This window comes from Mastigoproctus giganteus, chromosome 3 (assembly GCF_048544385.1).
Source record: "Mastigoproctus giganteus isolate SK-2022 chromosome 3, ASM4854438v1, whole genome shotgun sequence".
Classification (NCBI taxonomy): domain Eukaryota; kingdom Metazoa; phylum Arthropoda; class Arachnida; order Uropygi; family Thelyphonidae; genus Mastigoproctus; species Mastigoproctus giganteus.
Window position 1 is genome coordinate 177,860,251 of NC_143577.1, and position 23,741 is coordinate 177,883,991.

General features: G+C 36.3%; 1 protein-coding gene across 1 annotated transcript in view; it reads left to right on the forward strand.

Moving 5' to 3' along the window:
* LOC150088438 (uncharacterized) overlaps positions 1–22,597 on the forward strand; it is a 225,418-nt gene extending 202,821 nt beyond the window's left edge. The window contains exon 6 of the mRNA XM_090370156.1: positions 20,448–22,597. Coding sequence (XP_090226282.1) covers positions 20,448–22,597 — 2,150 coding nt within the window. The remainder of the gene's footprint in view (positions 1–20,447) is intronic.
* Positions 22,598–23,741: the final 1,144 nt, after the last annotated feature.

A 23,741-nucleotide genomic window follows, 5' to 3' on the forward strand; every position in this document is an offset into this window, starting at 1 on the left:
TAATGAGGGCAAAACGACCAATGGAAAGTGCATCTGGTGGCAGTGCTAGGAAACAAAACAAAATTGATTTAGAAATGAAGATGAAAATGATTAATAAATACAAAGCAGGACAAAGTTTGTCATCTACTGCATGGGAATTAGGTCTCGCTGCTTCTACAGCGAATACTATTTTAAAAGACAATGCACGTATAAAAGAACGTGTTAAAGGTTCAATGCATTTAAGATCAACAGTGTTCACAAAACAGCATTCAGGTGCTATATCAAAGATGGAAAAGCTATTAATAATAGGGATGGAAAATCATATTCAGAATTGAGTGCCCCTGAGTCTAAATGCCATTCAAGCAAAAGCAAGAAGTATTTATGAAGATATTAAGAATAAGTATGGTGAACTCTAAGCCACGTTTGTGGCAAGCAACAGTTGGTTTAATAGGTTCAAGCATCGTGCTGGTTCCTACAATATTAAAGTAAAATTTTTGTAATTGCATGCCTTTGTAATTTTGTAATTTTTCCTGCGCATGAGATAAAAAAATTGAATAATAATTCTGTTTACATGTTCGTCAAATATTTCTTTTTTGCTTCAATCAAATTCAGTGCGCATAATTGTGAGTGCTGCATAAGCATTTAGGGAAATTCCGACATTTTATATTAGACCTACATAGCGTTCCGCAGAACGCAACCCTTAACTTACGGGTTAAGTTAAGGGTTACTCCACTCCCCAACTTACATTTAAGTTAAGGGTACATCCACTCCCCAACTTACGCAGAATGTAAGTTGGGGAGTGGATGTATATATTACATGATTGGTATATTAGTATTACATATCTGCCAACTCTTCAGATTTATGACAGTGAATCATCCTGACTATTGACTATATCCCAATCCAAACTATATCCCAATTATGTAAAATACCCTCCCCTCAACCTTTCTCTCTCTCTCGCCATGGTAATAGTTTTTATCCCTCTTTTTTCACAAAAAAAAAAAAAAACTTAGCTTCACCATTAAATTCTGAATTTTTTTTTCAGAAATTCTGCTAATTTCTGTTAACAAATTGGCTGTCAGGTATGCTAGGCTACATTGAATGAAGTGTACAGAAAACAATGAACATTGTTCTGTTATGTGTGACCACAGTTTCATTGTACTTGCGTGTGTGATGTAGATGTGATTTTTCTATTTCAAGTGGTGAAAAATGTGATGTAATCTGACACTTGCAAACTTAAGGACAATGTGTACTACACAGAAAGAATGCAAAAATAGATACAGAATTTCACAGGAAAATTATACTGTCATTATCCAAATGTTTATTTGCATCATTTATCTAAGAACATAATGTTACTCTAAGTTGTGCTAATCATGCAGGTGTATTATTCAGAAAACAGCATACATTATTATTGAAACTGTGAATATAGGAGAAAAAGGTGATGGCTATGAAAAAGATGCCATTTTCAGTTACTATGGATAACAATAATCAAAGTGATTTCAAGTTATATCCCATTGTGAAGGCTTTTTGTAATAAAAAAAAAAAATCTTCAAAATGAAAATACCATGCATTCAGTGCCAACACTAGAAGAAGACTATACAAGATACACCATTAGTCGTCAATTTTTGGACAACCTGAAAGCCAATGAAATTGGCTTTCAGTCTTAAATATTAAATACCAAAAAACTGGTATTTAATATTGATAATGCCCTTGCTATTGGAAGCCAAAAAACTGGAATAGCAAGAGTATTGAAAGAAAAGATTGACAACTTCGTGTTGCAGGATACTTTATAACCATATAGGTTAATTTGTATTATGTTTTTATAATTTTGCATTATGGATTTCAGTATCTTTAACCCCAGGGGCTCACATCTGGTGAGTATGGGCTTGGCAAACCCAGGGTCCTGAGCTGGATATCACCATTCTTCTCTTTCTTGGTGAGGCGCCTCCGTAGCCAGGTGAGCAGGAGCAGCAGTGCATAGCACATGCTTCTTGATAGATTAATTTGTGTTATGGTTTTATAATTTTGCATTATGGATTTCAGCATCTTTAACCCCAGGGGCTCACATCTGGTGAGTATGGGTTTGGCAAACCCAGGATACTGAGCTGGATATCACCATTCTTCTCTTTCTTGGTGAGGCGCCTCTGTAGCCAGGTGGGCAGGAGCAGCAGTGCATAGCACATGCTTCTTGATTAGACCGGGGTTCGAGCCCGTGACCCCCAAATACGGAAAGGTCAGGGAATGACCCACCGCCATATCCCCGGAGCAATATGGCCTTTATGGCCTTAGTTGCTGATGCTCCAAATAACAAACAAACAATAACTTTCTTCGTGATGATGGCGCCTCCGTAGCCAGGTGGGAAGGAGCACCAGTGTGTAGCACACGCTTCTTGATTAGACCGGGGTTCGAGCCCGTCACCACCAAATACGGAGGATGCGGAAAGGTCAGGGAATGACCACCGCACATCCCCGGAGCAATATGGCCTTAGTTGCTAATGCTCCTAAAAACCAAATAACAACAACATCTTCGTGATCCCCCCCCCCTCTCTCAGAGTAACTTGGGAATTTTTTTTTTTGCTGGTGCAGCATAAGCCTCAGGCTTCCTTGTACCATATGGCTAATAATGATAATAATAATAAATGTGTGCATTTGACTTTATGAAAGGAAATAATCATCTCATCATAAAAAGTTACATGTAACTTTTTATGATGAGATGATTAAAATTTAATTGTATGTAGTATAAAGTAAGATAATTTTGCAACTTTTTACATATCTTGCGTAGTTTCTCTCACCAAACTAGCATACTTACTTGACATTGTGAACTATGATTTGAGTGACATGAAGTAAAAAATTATATTAATTTCAGCACCATTTAGGCAAATGGAAATGTGGACGATGGAATGGATAATTTAAAGGCTGAATTAGAACAGCTGATACTTAGTAATTGATAATATAGAAATCTGTATGTGCAAGTTTCTTTTTTGATTTTTGTTTTGTGAGTTGAAATTATGTTTTGTTTCTTAAAGCACCTAAGAGTATTTTGTTTTTGCTTTATTATGCCTCAAAAGTTGGAATAAAAAAATTAACTTTTCAGTAATTATGTGCATTTAAGTTTTAATAATTATATTTGAATGGATTTTACACCTAGAATGATAGAAACAAAAGGTATGATAAGTCAGTTATTTATATTAAAATTCCTGCATAGAATTATGCAGGAATTTTAATATCCTTGTAATTCTTGCATAGAATTACAAGGAAAGAAAGAGAATACTTGTTGAAAAGAGGAAAATAATACTACTGCTGAGAGAAATATTAAGATTAAGGGTTTCAAAGAATTAATGTTCAAGCCAAGTTTTCTTATCTGTATAATAAGAATCATGTTTTTCTTTTGGCTTAATATTCATCTCAGAAAATTTCCTTAACTTTTCTTGTTCTTGTTGATTCATTACAAATTATACATAGCAAAAGACTTTATTTACACAAAAAGGAGTTTGTGCAATTGAAAATTTTTAGAAAGGAGTTAGTTAGCTACAAACTGGCCTGGCATGGTGAATAAAAATAAACAAAGAGGAAATCAAAATATACCAAAGTTATGATAAAAGTTTATAACACTCAGCAAATGTACTAGACAGACAGCAGATTTTTCTGCAATGTTTCTACAGGCTAATTTTTGTTTGCTTTTGAAGAAAGGAAATAAGATAAATATAGGCAAAAATGTTCCTGTGTGCTGCTATACCCTTGCACCTATTGCAAAACAAGAAAAACTAGCAGAATATATATATAAAAAAAATTGCCATGATGAAAAAGTGACAAGAAATGAAGCATAGTGGTAACATAAGAAACAAAGTAGAACATGTAGAAATATGCAAGACTGTAAGAAAGTACTTAAAAGAAGAAATGTGTAAATTCAATGTTGATCTCGTCAGAGAATGCCAGAAGAAAATCAAGAGATAAAGAAAGCAAAATGAAAAGTGGTTACATACAACAGCCAAATGCTTTCTTTGAAGCTTGAGGATAGTGCGACAACAAATAATGAAACAAATGGAAGAATTTTATTCATATCTTTATAAGGATGCACATCTGATGGGCAGGAGCAGCAGTGCTTAGCACACACTTCTTGATTAGACTGGGATTCAAGCCTGTGACCACCAAATATGGAGAATGCGGAAAGGTCAGGGAATGACCACTGCATATCCCTGGAGCAATTATGGCCTCAATTGTTAATGCTCCTAAAAAAAAAAAAAAAAAAAACATTTGGTGAGTATAGGTCTGGCACACCCAGGGTCCTGAGCTGGATATCATCATTCTTCTCTTTCTTGTGATTCCCTTCTACTTCTGATTCTCTCTAAATTTTTTTTTTTGGCTGGTGCAGCATAGGCATCAGGCTTCCTTGCACTATGTGGCTAATAACAATAAAAAAAAATTATAACAAAGAAAAACTGTATCCAACACCAGATACAGAAGCCATACCAGAAATTTTTGGGAGAAGTAGATGCTATAAAATAAATGAAAAATAGCAAAATAGTGACTGTTTTGTCACTATTTTGTCATTGCTGAAATTTTGTCACTTGAAATTTTGAAAGCTGGAGGCCAGCCAGTATGAAAAGCTCTAGCCAAACTATTTTCAAAATACTTTCTACTTAAAGTACCTGTAGCATGAAAAAATGCAGAAGCCATGCTACTGCACAAAAAAAGGTGACAGGGCAGATATAAAAAAATACCAACCAATAAGCCTATTGCCATTTGTCTACAAGGTTTCCACAAAGATACTTTCAAGAAGAATAGGCAAAATACTTGAACTTGATGCGGCACAACCCAAGGAAAAATAGGTTTCAGAAGTGACTTCAGTACAATGGATCGCATCCAAACAGTGCAGAAAGTTATAGAGCAGTACAATGAATGCAACCTTCCATTATGTATAACCTTCATTGCCTATGAAAGAGCATTCAACTCAGTCACAAAACAAGCAATCATCAGCAGCTTGATCAACCAAGGTGTACACAGAACTTACATCAATATTTTCTGATCAATAGGTGACTGCATCAATACTGGTTAACAATGATAAAGTTCATATCAGCATAGAAAAAGGCATCTGACAAGGAGAGACAGTCTTCCCAAAAATATTTTCTGCCTATTCAGAAGAAATTTTTTGAAAGCTGAACTGGGATAATAAAAGACTCAAGATAAATGGAGATTATGAATCACTTATGATATGCAGATGATATAATTCTCTTTTCCAGTGGCCCTGAAGAATTGCAGCAAAACATTAAACTGTGGCATGAAAGAAAGAAGTTCAGTCTGAAGATGAATATCAAGGAAACACAGGTAACGTTCAACAGATTTAACAGACCAAAGAAAATCATGGCCGTTGGACAAGAAATTTCAACAGTGTAAACATTATGATGGAAATTGAACAGTGCATAAAATTGGAATGGTAAGCATTTGGAAAACTTAATATATCTTCAAGACAAACTTGCCACTCTGTCTCAAATGAAAATTTTTTGATCAATATATCCTCCGTCCTAACATATGGTTGTGAAACATGGACACTGAATGCCAAAGCTTTACCAAGACTGAGGGTCACCCAGCGAAGTACGGAGTGTCGAATTTTGAATATAAACAAAAGAGACTGAAAAACATGCATGGAATTGCCAACAAACCAAGGTCTGTGACATCACAAGAAAAAAAAAAGCACTGAAAATGGAAATGGGCTGGTCACATATCAAAGAGAACTGATGATAGGTGGACCAAACAAATTTTGTAATGGATATCTCTTGACTCTAAATGTCCAAGAAAAAGACCAAAGATGAGGTGGATTGATGAAATTGTGAAATGTGCTATAATGCCAACAGAAGCACAAGATTTCAGTTGCTGAAAACGTGTTGAGTTGGCCTTCATCCTACAATGGCTGAAGATGATGACGCTTAGCATTTTTCTTATGACTTTTGAAAATTTTCAAAAATTTCAAAATTTAAGTTTATGCAAGTCCAAGTATGGATAACTTGAATACAGATATGGAAATTCACAGTTTACAAAGTTTTTCCATAAATTCCAAAAAAAAACATGTTTTTCAGGAGAGAAACCAGAATAGTCTGTGACATTATCCTTACATCATACTGAAATGATTAGCGACAACAAACTGGCCAGAGGCACACAGTTACTATAATTCATTCCAGACTACGAGGAAGATCTCACTGCTTTGTATTTAGGTACACTCAAAATAAGAGAAACAAATTCATTATAAGAAGTTAAAGAATCTCTTTTGGCAAATTTTACCATTAAAAAGTTATTATCATTTACACTTTTGTCATTAGTCTCTTTAAAACAGGAAGAAGGTCAAACCTTCAACAGTTTTATAATCAATTCATGCTTATGTTTGAAGGCATGAAGGTACATAGATAAAACTGTGATTAAAGGCTAATTATATGTTGTTTTTTAATTAAATTTAGACCACATACTAGAGCAGCAAAGCAAAAGGCCCAGAGTAGTGGGAATGCTTTAGTTCTGATGAATCAGGATTATGGTGTGTGTGTGTGTGTGTGCGTGTGTGTGTGTGCGTGTGCGTGTGTGTGTGTTACTTGTGCTCTGTTTTACGAATTCTATCATGTCCTGTTAGGGAAGCTTTCCCTAGCAGGACATGATAGAATAGAGGAAACTCTATTCTATCAAAAGAATTAAATCTGAGTACGCTCAGATTTTCAATCTCTGTGCTTGATCCATCAGCCCGAAACTCTTGAGCCCATGCTCCAGCAAGAGAAAATGCAAAGACATCCTCTGCAGCAGAAATACTTGTTCCCACAGAAAGTAGCTATAAGGTTGGTGACTCAGTTGCCGGGAAGTGGAAAATATATTATACAAAATGGTTAGGTGGAATATGACCAGAGTATATCTGTGAGGACCAAAGTAGACGATGTTATAGAGCAGCTGTCATCTTTTAAGGACAAAAAGGTGATATTGTTGTACAGGTTGGCACTAATGATATTGCATTAGCAGAGACATATGATGCAAGAAAGCAAGCTGTTGTTTGTTATTTGGTTTTTAGGAGCATTAGCAACCAAGGCCATATTGCTCTGGGATATGCGGTGGTCATTCCTTAACCTTTCCGCATCCTCCGTATTTGGTGGTGACGGGCTCGAACCCCGGTCTAATCAAGAAGCGTGTGCTACGCGCTGCTGCTCCTTCCCACCTGGCTACGGAGGCGCCAAGAAAGCAAGCGTATACAGCATCAGCCAAAAAAGAAAAAACCTTCCCATTTCACCCATCCATTCACTCCAAATGTTTGTCTAGTTCTGCCTTAAATTTATTTAAGCTGTCAACTTCTACAATGACAAATGGAAGTTTGTTCCATCAATCAACCGCCTGCTGGCTAGAAGCAAACTTCTGCACATCTATTCTACAACTGTCTTTCCTCAATTTGAATTTATGTCCCCTCGTGTGTTTAATCTGGGTGAGAGGAAGAATTCCATCAGCATTGAGCATGGCTAAACCATTCAAGGCCTTATACACTTCATTCAATCACCTCGCAGGTGCCTAGTCTCCAGACACTGTAATTTGCAAAACTTAAGCCTTTCTTTGTAAGAGAAAACCTTTGTTCCATTCACTAATCTTGTTGCCTTTCCAGCAGCTCTACATCCTTACTAAAATGAGGCCTCCATATTACGTTCTTAGCGTTTTTTCACCAACCTTTCATGGAGTAAAATAAAATTAAAATAAAATAAAACAAAACAAATCTTGATAACTATATTTACAATAACCTGTATTTACAAAATTAATATACGTATTACAATATTCTGGGACCGTAAGTGGCTCGAGAGTTTGCGGATCAGCTCTACAACCAACATTAATAGGGATAGGGGTGTACGGATTCACCCCCTTTTAGAGACTATTATCCAAAAAAAGGATGAACGGTTCCGTACGACTTCCGTTCGAGCCACTTCCGGTTCCACAATGCAAGAGAGCGGAACACGTGAGAATGGAAACATGTGATGCCTACCATTACCCTGCTGATATTTAAAGGTGTACTGAATAATAGAGAGTACTGCTGAAGAAGAAGGCTGGAGCCTTTGAAAGCTACGGGATTTTATCGCTTTTAACTTAGTATATTTTAATGCATTTTAATCTTGTGATTTAATACTTTTAATATTGTAATACGTATATTAATTTTGTAAATACAGGTTATTGTAAATATAGTTATCAAGATTTGTTTTGTTTTATTTTATTTTAATTTTATTTTACTCCATGAAAGGTTGGTGAAAAAACGCTAAGAACGTAATACGAATATACCCAACCTCAGAGGCCTATTTGAGGAGTTATGAGGCCTCCAGACCTGTATACAGTACTCAAGGTGTGGCCTGACCATTGCTTTATACAAGGGGATAATCACCTCCTTTTCCCTGCTAGAAAAATTCCTGTATGTCATTGACAAGACACCATGAGCTACTCTTGCAGACCGTCTGCATTGCTCAGAAAAATTCATATCTGACTGCACAATTACCCCCAGGTACTTTTCATTCTCTACCACCCTCAGCAGCGGTTCCCAAACTTTTTTTGTCGTGGAGCCTCTATACGCTGTTTCAAAAATTATGGAACCCTAACTATATATATAGTTATTATATTAAAAATATATATTTGGATAAAAATGTTTTACAAAATTATGGTAGTGGCATTTATTGAAAACATGTTTGATACAACTTTTAATACAAAAAAAAAAAACTGAAATAAATGCAATACATTTTCACAAACTTTTATTTATATAAATGAGACTGAAAAGTAACAGTTTTAAAAGTTAACATTCAATTTTATTTCATTCCTAAAAATTAGAAAACATTAAAATGAAAAAAAAAAAAAAAATCCTGTAATAAGTAAACTACCTTTTATGATTTGTCTTTGTTTCATATTTATATTTTTCACAAAGTGTGCAAATCTTTGATAAAACTTTAGCTAGATTTAATGAGAAGTATGCTTTTGCTTTTTGGACTCAAAATTTGGTTCAATATTGGATAATGAATTCGCATATCTGGTACAGCATTTAGTTTGCTGCAGTATTTAGTTTTTGTATCAATGTATTTCAAAAAGGCAGATTCACACATGTACGTAGTTGTAAACGGTAACAAAAACCGAATAGTCCTTTTTGATAAATAAAAATATTTGTCATATATATCAGACCAGAAAGTTGTTATCAGAACTGCTTCGAATTTAGCTTTTAATTTAGAATCTGAGCTAATTTCAATTAAACTTTCATATTCTTCTGGCAGAAATCCTTCTGGTTTTTCTTTTAATCTGAATGGGTTTTGTATCCAACAATTATTCGTATCTTCATTCTTAATATCTGGAAAATATTTAATTAGGGATTCAAGTAAGCTGTGAAGATGACTTCTAACGTCATTACGGATTTTGTTATCTATGCCTAGTCCAGATTCTTGGAGAAAGTCACTTAAAGTTGGAAAAGAGTCAAAAGTATTTTGTTCCACAGCAGATATCCAATATTCTAATTTACATGACAATGACAACAACCTATCTTTGACTTGAAAAATATTAATTTCTTTTTCTTGTAAAGTTGCACATGACCCATTCAATTTTGAAAATATATCAGCTGAATAAGCAGATCTTAATAACCATGATGTGTTTGATAATCTGTCAGATAACTTAAATTTAAATTTATTGTCAGTGAAGTACATTAAGAGTTCTTTCCCCAATTCAAAAAATCTGGCAAGAATTCTACCTCGTGACAACCACCTTACTTCCGTATGTAGAAGTAAACTGGTGTGAAGACAAAACTTTAAAAATCCGTGATTGCAATGCCCAACTTTTTATAAAATTAATAATTTGAACTGCTTCTTCTAAAACTGATTTCAATGTGGCTGGAATTTGTTTTGTAACTAATGTATATCTGTGAAGAATGCAGTGATTAGAGATACAATTTCTTGCAACATTCTTAATTCGTGTAACAGCACCAGCTATTGTTCCTACCATTGATTTAGCTCCGTCACTGCACATGGCAATACATTTTTCCCAACTTATTTCATGTGTTTTCATAAAATTATCAACATGGTTAAATATATTCTCCCCTGTGGTGTTTAGTTCCAGACTTTCACACAACAGCAAATCTTCTTAAATTTTTTTCTTAAAGTTGTACCGAACAAACACAAGTAAAATTGCCAACCCCACAACGTCTGTGGACTCATCTAATTGCAAAGCATAAGCGTCACAAACCTTCAATCGTGATGTAAGTTCATTTTCAATATGATTAGCGATATGCTTATACGCCTTGATGTTGTTGTTGTTGGGTTTAACGACACATAGGCTACTTGGGCCATATTGTGTCTTTCTAATGGTGAATATGAAATAACTATATTTTATTATATATTCCTATCCGGTTTAGGAAAGTAAATAGTTCTTTTTTATTAGGATCATCTCCCAGAATCTTCATTAAATTTATTGATGTCTGCATATTAGTAAACGATTTAAAAGTGTCTAAGCGGATGTTTTGAAAGTGGGGACAGTCCACTAACAAATGGCGAATGGTCAGTTGTACTTGACATCATGTACATTGTGGAGTGCTGTCATTAGTTAACAGATACAGGTGAGTGAGATGAGTATGCCCAATCCTGAGCCTTCCTAAAATTGTTTCTTCTCGTCTGCTTTTCTGGAAGCTGGAGGACCACAGCTTTGGTTCCGGTTTTATTTGGTAGAGTTTATTTCCTGGATAACCTTTCCAGATTAATGACCAGCTCTTATAACATGCTTTACGGATAATGTGTTTGTAATCTGTATATGGAACTTGAAAAATCTGCGAAATAGTGGTTTCTGGTTGTTTGGCTGCATGATCTGCTCTTTCATTGCCGGCTATTCCAGAATGTCCTGGGATCCAGCAGAATGTCACAGTTTGGTTCAATTCCTTACAGGCAAGTAACTTAGAATGAATCTGTTTTATTACAGGGTGAGAGGAGTTGGTATTAGTATTTATGGCAGAGACAGCACTGAGTGAGTGAGTGTATATTAAAGCAGACAGAATTAGATGTTCAATAATGTGATCCAGAGCTAAGTTTATAGCATAGAGCTCAGCAGTGAAGATATGTTCTATTGGCAGTGAGACAGAAGTGCTAAATGATGGGAAGATTGCAGCAGCACCTACTTGGGTCTCAGTTTTTGATCCATCTGTATAGATTTCACATGCATTTGAATTAGAAAGAGTGTAAGTTGCACGTAACTGTGCGTTATTGGAAGGAGACAGCGTGTTATTTCCCCACTGTTGAAAGTAGTCATCATATATTGCACAGATATTTTCCCAGGGTGGATCTGGTGGTGTTTTGTCCTGAAATATATTGCTGATTTCTATGTTCCATGATTGAGCCAGTTCCTTAAATCTAAGTGGAGCAGGTCGGTTTTCATTAGGTTTATTGATGTAAAATGACTCGCATTCAGTATTGTAGAGACATCTCCAACAAGGATGAGAGGGCAGACTATGGATTTTTGTGGCATACATCAGAAGTAATGATTTTCTGCGAAGATGTAAGGGGGGTTCATGAGCTTCGATGTACAGGCTCTGAACCAGGGAGGTTCTGAATGCGCCTAGAGCGACTCACAGTGCTGGATGGTGTTTAGTCGTTCTAAAGTACTTTTCCTTGCTGAATCATATACTGGAGAGGCATAGTCCAAGCGAGACGTGATGAGAGCTCTATACAGATGGATGAGGGTATGACGATTAGCACCCCATGACGTGGATGACACACACCAGAGGATGTTTAATTTCTTCAAGCAGATAGTTCGAAGATAGGCCACATGTGCTTGAAAGTTCAGTTTCCTGTCTAGTATCAGACCAAGGAAACAGACATTGTGAGCAAGAGGAACTGGAATGTTATTTATCTTTAGCTCTGGATCAGGATGAAGCGACCGAAGTTTGCAGAAATGAGTGGTAGTGGTTTTTTGTTCAGTGAGATTATATCCATTTCGTAAGGTCCAGGATTGAATTCTCGTTAAAGCAATTTGTAGCTGTCTTTCGATAGTATTCATGCTTTGCGATTGGCAGGATATGGTGAGATTGTCAGCATACATGTATACTTCAATCGTTTTTGGAAGTTCTTCCAAAATATTGTTGATCCTAATCGCAAATAGGGTTGGACTCAATATGGAACCCTGTGGGACACCCTCTTCTTGAATGTGAGATGTTGACAGCATGTTTTTATATCGGACCTGAAATGTACGCAATTTTAAAAAGTTCTGAATTATTAAAGGGAGATGTCCTCTTAGCCCCAACTGATGCATATCTTTAATAATACCATGACGCCATGTGGTGTCAAATGCTTTATGAATATCCAGGTTGATCATCACTAGATGTTGTTTTCTGACGAAGGCATTACGAATGTTGGATTCAATTTTTACAAGTACAACTAGGGTGGACCTGTTTTTACAGAAGCCATATTGGTGATCAGAAAGGAGATTTTCGGAGTCTAGAATCCAGGTGAGCCTCTTACGTACCATCCTTTCAAAGATTTTGCCCAGACAGCTTGTCAATGATATTGGTCTGTAATTCTCAACTAGAGAAGGATCTTTGCTGGTTTTGGAATAGCACAAATATAGGAATGACGCCATGACAGAGGATACGTACTTTCAGAGAAGATCCGGTTATAAAAGAGTAATAGTGTGCCAAGATCGGCTTCACACAGATGCTTCAGCATACTGTAGTGAATGCCGTCTGGTCCTGCTGCACTGTTCGGAGGTTTGCTCAAAGATTCTCTCGGTTCAGATAGAGTAAACAGCTGGTTATATGGAAGTGAAAGTCTAGTTGCGAAATTAAACTTATGACATTCTGAATCAGTTTTACTGCGCTGAAAGGAGATCACATAAGAGGAACAGGCAGAAATGTTATAAAAAGATTCGGCTAAAGCATTTGCAATGTCAGTAGGAGAGGATAAGTCCTGCCCATTGCATTGTATTATCAGAGATTGCTGCGGTAGAAATTTCCCATTGAGAGCTTGAATTTTTTTCCAAATGTTTCGAGTGTCAGTATTTTTGTTAATAGCTGAGGCGAATTTAATCCAGGAGTCGCGTTTTGCTGTCTTCCTTTGGCTCTGAGTTTTTTGTACATAATTAGGTTGGTGGTAGTTGGAAATTTGCGAAACTGGTTCCAGGCACGGTTTTTTTCTCGTTTCACTTTGGAGCATTCTTCATTCCACCACTGATTTTGGTTGGATTTTGGAATGGAAATTTCTGCTGCAGATAATATATGACTTGTAATGTGGTCAGTTACGTCATCAATATTATTTTGTTGTATGTATAGTTTGTCAAGTAGAACACAAGTTGAATAGTTTTTCCAGTCTGCTTTATGAAAGTTCCAAGAAGTACAGCCTTTAGGACATGACACCGTCTGTGTTTGAATTGTACTGATGATAGGAAAATGGTCACTGTGGAATGGATCATTTAGCACTGACCACTCCATGCTTGGAAAAAGAGATGCTGAACATATTGATAAGTCTATGGCTGATGTACTACCTGTAGGTAGTTGGATATGAATTGGAGAGCCAGAGTTTAACACAGTCAGGTTATGGTTATCCAGGAATATTTCTATTAATTGGCCTCTCCTATCCATGATGGAAGATCTCCACAATGGATGGTGACCATTGAAATCGCCGAGTAAACAGACTGGAGGTGGCAATTGTGTGATAAGATTGTCAAGTTCAGTCTGGGAGCAAGGATAATTCGGTGGGATATAAATGGATGCAAGGGTTAACGATATTCCCATTGCTATCCGAACCGCTACAACTTCTAAAGAGGTTTGTGTTTGGAGATGTCTTGACGGTATGTTAGTTCTGATAAGAATAGCCACCCCACCACGAGCAGAAGTGTCAGAATCCCTGTCTCACCTAAACATAGAATAATTTTTAATTTTCAGAGAAACTTGTGGTGATAAAAAGGTTTCCTGTAAACATACACCTATTGCTTTAGTTTGTATGAGTAAATCATTCAAGTCATCTATATTACTGCGTAATCCTCTACAGTTCCATTGAAGGAATTTATTCATTTGTTGGATTTATTGGAGGAAGATTGATCTGACTGTTTTTTCTGGGAAGGTTTCTGTCTGCTTAGTTTTGATTTTTCATTTCTGGGAAAGGTTGGGCGTCCTGTATCCATGGTATCATTAGCATGTAACTCTGGTACTGTCTCTTCATCCTCTGACTGAATCTCCATTTCCATGTTGCTAATCCTTGGTTTCGCTTTCTTCTGGTTTTCAATAGTAGCTGATTTTGTTGTTTCTGGCAAGGCTGAGATAGCATCAGTTGGGATGCTGATTGGGGTGTTGCTGGTCTCACTGACTGTAGTTTTCTTATTGTAAGTTAACGCAGTTTTGGCCCAGGCGGCAAAGGAAATATTCGGTTCGATGGAGACATCTGTTTGGGTTGCAGCTGAGCGGCTATTTTTTGTGACCGATGCATATGATTGGCTAGGCATGGTTAGCATTATTTGCTTTCTTGCTTCAGGGTATGTGACTTTATGCTCCACTTTATACTTCTGGATTTTTCTCCCTGTTTTCCAAAGGTCACACACTTTAGAAAATGCAGGATGGCTTCCTTTACAGTTTGGGCAAGTGGGAGTGGAAGCTGTACAGTCTCCTTGGGAATGCTCCTTGGAGCCACAAATAGGACACACAGCATCGCCTCTGCATGCAGTCTGTGCATGGCCATACTTCTGGCACTTAAAGCAGCGAATGGGATTTGGGATGTAAGGTCGAATCTTGCAGTTTAAGTAACCTGCTTTGACAGAAGATGGAAGATTCAGAGTGCTGAACGTCAAAATAATGGACCTAGTCGGAATTAGGTTGCCATCTTTTTTGGTCATTATTCTCCGAGCATGTGTCACCTTTTGTTCGCTAAATTCTTGTACAATTTCTTCTTCAGAAACAGTTAGTAAGTCCCATTCACTGATAATGCCTTTAGACGTGTTCAGGGTGTTATGGGGCGTAACTGACACTGGGATATTGTTGAATGTCGTTAAATTTAACAATTTTTCTGAATGAGACGTTTTGGAAGTTTCAATTAAAAGGTCTCCAGATTGAAGACGCTTCACCATTTTAGGGGATCCAACAACCGATTCTAAACATTTCTGTATTAGAAACGGCGATAACTTGCCTACAGGTTGTGTGGATAATGAGTGCATTATTAGAAATGCTGGCATATCTGCACTCTGTTTTCCAGTCCGCTGTCTCTTCGGACAATTCAAGTCATGCTCTGAATCAGAGTTGACAGGTCTGGAACCCGTGGGCTCTAGCGGTGGATATGCATCACAATCCATCGTTGCTCCTTTCAGCCCTGGAAGAGGGAATTCCTTCTCCCAAGTTACCGACCCCACCACGTGGAGGCAGGAGCGGTGCCAACCAGTGACCAAGCGATCAGCAGAAGAAGAGAGCAGTACGTTGCTAGCGATAGCAGTGACGTTGCAAGCGGGGTTAGCAGTAACGTTGCTAGCGGTGAAGCAGTGACGTTGCTCAGCGAGGGAAGCAGTAACGTTGCAAGCGGTCAGCAGTAACGTTGCGAGCAGTGGAGGGATTATTTAAGCACTAGTACTCGCCCTAGGAAAATCGCTAGAAAGTCGCACTAGAAAGATCACTTGGGAACTATCGCTTGGCACTCGGGGCCTTAATACAGTATTATTAGAAAGAGACACAACATTAACCTTTCTAGCAAACTCTTCGTCAAACATACATGAAACAATATCTTTTACACAACCTTTAATAAGTGACTCACCTATTTACATGTGCCTCGCCGGCAAGACCAATGCGATAACATACTTTATACGATGATAATGTTGCATTCTCGTTGTCCATTTTAAATTTTTTTAGCATAAAACTTTTGGAGTTATCATGACTTTCCAACATTTCTTTTAAAAAAAGAAATGTCCTTGTCTTTATAGTTCGGATGATTTGTTTCAAAATGTCTCCTTAGTTTCGCTGGTACTAATGAACTGTTTGCTAATAATTTATTGCAAAATAAACACACGACATCTGCAGCTTCTTCGTCACCAGCACTAGTAAATCCTAATTACAAATAACTTTTATCGAATTTGCGTTTTTTCACTGATGTTTTCACAAAATTAGATGGTAAAATCTTTTCTTGTAGTTTAACGGAATGGAAGTTGATGGTTGGGCAAGTTCTGAAATCTCTACGTCTGCAGATTCCACGGTTTCTACTGTTTTATTGATAATGGTATCTCCTGTTTCTTTGAATGATCCACATTTTAACCATCGATCCATTGTTAAATTGGAATCCCTACATCCACATTTTTTTTTAAAGAAAAGATTATAAAAAGTTAGTGATAGAGTTTTACTTAATTTATAAAAGCACAAACTGCAATCTTAATGAGTAGAAAATGAACGTAAAATAGAATAAATTTGTTAAAAATACAATAATCATAAACAATAAACTGATTCGGCAATCCGCAGTGCAACAGTGAATGATTTGTTCTAGTCTAACGAAATCATAACAAGTAATGAGGTGATGTTTTGTTTTAGGTCTTTTAGGATATTCTGACGATAAGATAATACATCCTGATTGGCTGGATCACGTGAGGCCACACTACAATATACAGGCCATGCTGCTGGTACAGTGACGTCACAGTCAGTAGACGATGGGCCGCCTACAATAATTTTTAATGTATTTAGGCGGCCCATCGTCTACTGACTGTAATTTTTTTGTATTTTTCTTGAGTAACTTTTTACATAACTTAAATTCTTTCATTTTTTTAAAATACTTACCCATTTTTATGAAACAAGAAAGATATAAAGGGCACCCTGTCTTGCGGAACCCCCTGAATTTTATCACGGAACCCTGGGGTTCTGTGGAACACAATTTGGTACAGTGACTTGCTATGTAGTTCCAAGATCAACATTTTAAAAAATGATCAAGTATATTGCTTGTAGTATTTGCATTATGTGCATTTATCCAAAGTCTTGTCATCACTCAGTACAGTATTAGACATCGTGTGTAACGGACAGTTTACTTGAACATTGTATCATAATTAATGCAACCAACGCAGTTAAATTTTCGAAGAGTTAATAATGGCCGATAAGAATGAAAGAGCAACAACATCTGGGCGCAGTACGAAGACTATAAATGTAAGAAAAATACTACTGAATTTTCAAATTAAATTAGACGTTTTGAAGCGAATCGATCCAGTCAAAGACAAGCGGATGTGTGCCATAATTTAGGACTTGCAAGTTTAAATGTAAGAACAATTATGAAAAAATAAAGAATTAATTTTAGCAGCGGGAAAGATAGCTGTTCCACTGCAAGCAACTAGGACTAGGCCAGCTATTAGGGTTGAAATGGAAAGACTAATTTTATTGAAGATAATATCCAATGCAGAATTCAGTTAAGTTAAATGTTATAAATAATAAAAAAGAGAGAGAGAGAGAGATTAGCCTATATGATGATCTGAAGAAAACTCACCTAAAAAAAAAAAATTGGAACCATTTAAAACTAGTAAGGGCTGGTTGAATACATTTAAAATCCAGGGAGAAGCCGCAAGTGCAGATCGAGGAGCCGAAACTTTCTCAAAAAAGAACTTGTTAAAATTATTGAAGAGGGGTATTGTGTGTTATACTTCTCAACAAGTTTATAACATAGATGAAGCAGGACTTTTGTGGAAACGAATGCCTAAAAGAAGTTTCATATTGAAAGAAGAAAAAGTGCCAGGTTTCAAAGCGGCGAAGGATCGGTTGACTTTATTGTTGGGTGGTAATTAAACTGCGGGAGATTTAAAATTAATACCCCTTTTAGTTTATTTGGAAGAGGGCCAAAGTTCAACCCAAAATCGACACATTTTTCATAATTAAATTCATCAATTAAATTAAATCAATTAAATTCATGATTTTAATTGGAATTTTAAGTTTAATTTTGATACGTAAGTAGTTACCACATAATTATATACGCATGTAATGCAGAATATTTTATATCTACAAATATTTGAATATTAAATATTTTGACCAACATTTGTGCATCTTTTCACTACCGTTTATTATTGATTAGGAAATATCCTATGGCACCGACCGCAACTCACAAATACATATGTTACCTTATGGGAATGCGGCGCTCGCTTAGAGCGGATTCACTTAGCGCTCTGTTTTTCCGGAACGCATTATCAGCATTAAGCGGGGGTCATCTGTATAATTCATTTTAACTATGCTAGCAGGATTTAAACCACCTACTTGATACATATCTCACAGTAGAACCTTTGCCTTTACAACAAATTGTGCACTACTTTAAAACAAACATTATCACCAAATTGGATTTTTTTTTTTGTATCCTCATTGATACTCCGAACCAATTTTTAATAATGCAAAGGTGGTATTTTGGTCCATTCCTCCTTCAACACAGCAGCAGCTAATTCAGCTTCTGTTTGCTGGTCTCTTCTGAGGCTAACCTTCCATTTCATCTAGTAGGTGTTCAGTGGAGTCAGGGGTTTGGGCAGGCCACTGAAGCTTTGGCATGCCCACATCTTCAAACCAAGTCACCACAGGATGTGCAGTATAATAGAGTGCTTTGTCATGCTGAAACAGAAAAGGGCCCTCCCCATCTTGCTGTCATAGTGTATGAAGAGCAGAATTCTCAAGAAATCAATGTTCCGCATATCATTTATTGTACCCGGAACAATGACCAGTGGCCATGGTTCCCTCCTAATTTTTTTCCTCATTTCATGGAATGAATATCACTTTAATGCTTATGTCATTGCACAGCTTGTCATCATATAAAAATAATTAATAATGTTGTTTTTTGATTTTTACATAAATCAGAAAAATGAACAATTTAATAACAGAAAATTTTAATTATAGATTAAACAGATTTACAAATATAAAATTAGGTTTAGGAAAACCAATCTTGACAGTTTTAACAAATATTTTTATAAATTACGGGGTGACCGTTCAGAAAGTAATCCTTATATGCTCCCCATACATCCTTCACTGACAGCAAGACAATGTAATCTCTTACTACTGAGGGTTAGGAGGTACATTTTCCATGAAAAATGTACCTCCTAACCAAATTTTCTAGCACATATGGTTTCCTAACAGATATAAAGCATAATTTGTATTTGAATAATAGAAATGTGTGAACCCTGAGACCTGGGTGCAGCCATATTCAGTTGTATTCCAGAATGTAGTGTGCACTCAAAAAATTTAGTGCACAGCACTACCAAATCAATTGCATGGCCAACAGGTGCACAGCTTAGAGGCAAACCCTGTCATTGACAGGGTTCGCCTCCCCCAAATTCAGAGTTCAGACAACACACTGGTAAATCTACTACAGCATATAAACCAAATGTCACAGTATACAATGTATGCTGTACTCTTCTATAAAATCTGTTGCTATGCAGCTCCCCACATATTGTCTTTGCATTAATATCAATTTCTGTAGCCTCCCTTGATTGAAAGTATTTGCTGAGGTCTGATGGGATCTATATATCCCTTGTCTGAGAGCCCTCCAGTCTCTTTCATTTTCTGTAGCCTTCCCAAATGTTTTCTGGCTATACTTGCACCATGACATTTCCATTTGATGATTATGTTATCCATCATTAATTTAGTGTTGCTGCAATGGCACAAACAGATTGATTAATATGGTGTCCTATGAAGACTGAAAGCTGCAAATCTCAAAACTCTGACCTGTGTGCTGTATTTGTTAATCTGCTTATGTCTAGCATGAACACAGTTTCTTTTATACCTGTTCTTGACATCTGGATGGTGGGTGTAGTTAATTTTTCCAAATCTTATAGGTGTCTGGATATTTTTTGGCAATGTAGTGTATATTTTTTTCTGGGTCTTTTCAGTCACATTTCAAATAATGTGTCCATTAATATACAAATTGTCTTAATCTTCCAGTACAGCTTTGAAATTAGAGAAGATTGTTGTTGTTACTCTCGATTATCTTATTTGGAGCAAACTCAGGAATTCAGCTGAGTTGATGAAAATGAATCAAGTGATATAGCAAATAAAGAGACAGAGGATATTATTGCATAAAAAAAAAAAAAAGTAATATAGAGTTCTATTTATGAATTTTTTAAACATTTTTTAATATTGTTTAAAAAGTGCAATTTGAATTTTGACAAAAATTTTACTCTAACGTTGGGCAGCCAATAAAAGTGAATTTTAAAAGCATGTACAAAGTTTTTGTTTTTACAATATTTCAAAATTCCTTAAACAACTTTACTCCACAGAGCTGGCAACTGGAAAATTAACTGCCCTCAGTAAACACTCACTAGTAATAGCTTCATTGGTGGTGCTATCCCACTTTTTTAACAACAGATTTGCTTTGATTATTCCCTTAGTAGTCTCTCATTATTACATTTTTTTAATTTTTAAGAATTGATTCTACCATATGGAGTGAGCCAGCTGGATAACACTGCCCTTAGTATTATCTTGTGTGATAACATATGATTTATAAAGTGTATAATTTTGGTGACATTTTATTAAATCTATATTTTCTTTAGGTGATCGGATTTTGAGTGTGACTGTTTCCTTCATCAGTATGGTCTATGAGGATGCCCTTACTATTCTTAGTTATGCTTCTCCTTATGATGTTCAGTTGGAACTTGAACGACCACCTGAACAGTCTCGTGGAATTCAACCATCGACACCAGGAAAGCGACTAGGCTCTTCTAGCTTCAGTAGTGGAGGTCAACGACTGTTTCATCCTCTTTACCGAAGCCAATCAATTGATGATCTAACTCAAATAGGAAAAGACACATTTCCTGGACATGGACTAGGACCTCGGCGATCACAAAGTGTAGGAGTAGCTGCTCACAAATTAGTATCTCACTTTAAGAATTCAGAACACGTTCTCCAAGAAAAAGATAAAACTCCAGTGGTTGTCAATGTATCAACTACGGGTTCATTAAATGAAAGAATGCTTGCTAGTGCTATGACCAAGGGAGGTATGAAGAAAGGTGTTCCTCAGTGGGAAAAAAAGTTTGAAGATACATTAGAAACAGAAAGTCTACATTCTGATCCAAATGGATTGGCCATGGTCTTGCAGTCTTCTTTAAAGCAGTCAAAACAAGAAATTCATACTGAAAACTCAGTAGTGTTACCATCAATGAATAAAATATCTATTTCTTCTGCTGAAGATGATAAATCTGATTCTTCTGATATAGCACATGATAGGGGAGTAATTAACTCAAATTATGATAATGAATTATCTGTTGAAAAGCGAAAAGCTTTTACATCTTTAAATTCTAATAATGTTTCAATAAAAACAGCTGCACAAGTTCACTGTCAACAAAATCAGCCTGAAGAGAGTGGAAAGAAAATAATGAAACTTGCTACAGAAGCAACCAATGCACTGTGGCACTTGGATCAATGCATCAGAGATGAATCTGCTGGTTCAAGTTCTGATTCTGATGGATTTAGGCCAGCTATTAACAAAATATGTAATTCTACAAAAGCACGGTCTAATAGAGGCCAGAACAGCATAAAAGTAACACTAAAAGATGACAATACATCAGATGTTTCTGTAGATTCTTTGCAAAAAGAGGTAAAGTGCAATTTGCAGAAAACATCAACTGTAGTGGATCTAACCCATTCAAGTGACCATGTGAATAACAAAGCTATCATTAATGGTGCACCATTATCCTTTACTAATCAAGATACTTCCCAAAAGCCTATAACCAGTAGTGTAGTGTTGAAACCAAACATTGAAAATTCTAACAACCCATCTTCAGGTGAACAAAAAAATACTTGGGAGTATACTACTAGCTGGAATAGTCTAGATAAAATGAGAGGTTCAGACTACATACAAGAAGCAGCATCAAGGGTGACATATTTGCCTGGCTCATTAGATGAAAAAGAACCTAGACCAGAACGAGGCTTGAGCCATGTCAATCGATCACCAAAACTTTCATCTAGGGGACTTAAAAGCAAAGCAAGAACAAAACATGAAAGAAAAGATCACCACAACAATTATTACAAACCTGAAATTCAAAATAAAGATGAACAATCAGCTTTAAGAAGAGTGAAAATAGATGACACTAAAAGTGATTATAGTAAAGTAAATGGTAGTTGCACAAGTGATGATAAACACTTTCAAAAATATGATATAAATGTGGGATCGCAGGATCTGGGTAACCACTTCAACTCGAGAGATAGTGGTTTGTCCTCATTAACTGGGAATCAAATTGTTCATAAATATCTAGAAAGAAGAGATTCACCTTTAGTACATGCAGGGAGCTCATTGCCATTGCCTGCTGATCTAAATGAGCACCATTTGGATGGAATCATGCCGACTCATAGACAGTTTCTTCTCAAACAGGGGAATGCTTCAGTAGCAGGACATACCAAAACTAGTTCAACTGGTCGTCCTAAGCCAAATGTTGAATTTGAACATCTGGGTTTTTGTTCTGATAAACCAGCTAATGGGACTGCTGTTTACACATCTGGATTTCATCGGTGTACTCATAACTCTAGTGACTCTTCAGGGAGACCAAAATTGAAGAAAGACAAAGTGCCTGAAGTACCTAGCTATCTCTACAGATCACCAGAAAGTAGTGTTCCAAAAATTGTTAGTTCTGCTTTTGATAATAATGGGGGAAGGTCGTCCATTCATATTAGTAGCATGGAAACACAAACACGATCAAACTATTAGAAACAAACTAAGTTACTAATGAGTTTTGTAATGTATTTTATGAATTTTGTTACTGTTTTTTGCAGTATACAGTCCATCTACTGTACAGTGTTGGAATAGTTTTTACTTCAGAGCTAAAATTTCCAACTGAATGTTCAGTTGATATTTGTAAATTAGTGTGGAATCATAAGCTTTCAGCTCTTTAGAACAGCAGCCTTTGAAAATCATGAAGGTCCCAAATTGTTTCCATTAATTGTTAAAGAGTTTATTTTAATAAAATTTGTACAGCATGTTCTATATTTTGTAATTCCAACAAATAAACATTTTTGGCATGTAATATCTGAACTAATTTACAGTGAAGTTACAACAAGAAATTTTTGGTACTCTTGTATATCATAGCAACAGCCAACTGACAGCTTCCTGATATGATTCATGACTACCTGAAGCAATTCTGTCAGGTCCACAGCAGTATTTTTGTGTTATGCTAGCCAATGAGAAATAAAACATCAATCCCATAATTCATGTTAATTGCTGAATGGTATGATTTTGTTAATAATGTCATGTTTATTTTAGAATACTGTTAAAAATTATTACTCATTGGTAATTTGGGAGGAGGGGATATCTGTAAAAGTAAATAAGTAGGCTCATAAAAGTAAGTACTCCCCCTCTTGAATTTTTTTTGTTTTTTATGTAAAACTTTCACATTTATTTTAATCAATATATGCATTTTCAGGATACAAAAGGATAAAAAGCTAAAGATTCTGGGGCTACAAACCATGTATTCATTGCTGAGACTGAATAATTATACTACAGTGTGTGTGTGTGAGGGGGGGGGGGGGACATTAAAAGTCCTTCCTGTCCCAGGATATATTTTTCAACTTTGGTCAGTCCTTTTCTGCCTGGTGTGGAAGACCTGTGGTTTTGGTTGCACCTACTGTGCAACCAATCCCCACTGTATAAGGCAATTGTAAGACCATATTTGGAATTCTGTGTTCAAGTAAGGAGACCTTTTCTGAAAAAAAGACATCGAGCTTCTTGAAATGGTCCAAAGACAGGCAACTTGCATGGTGAGATCAGCAAAATGGCAATCATATGAGGAAAGACTGATTATGTGGGTTACAGTGCTTGGAAACCAGGCACCTCAGAGGTAACCTGATTGAGGTTT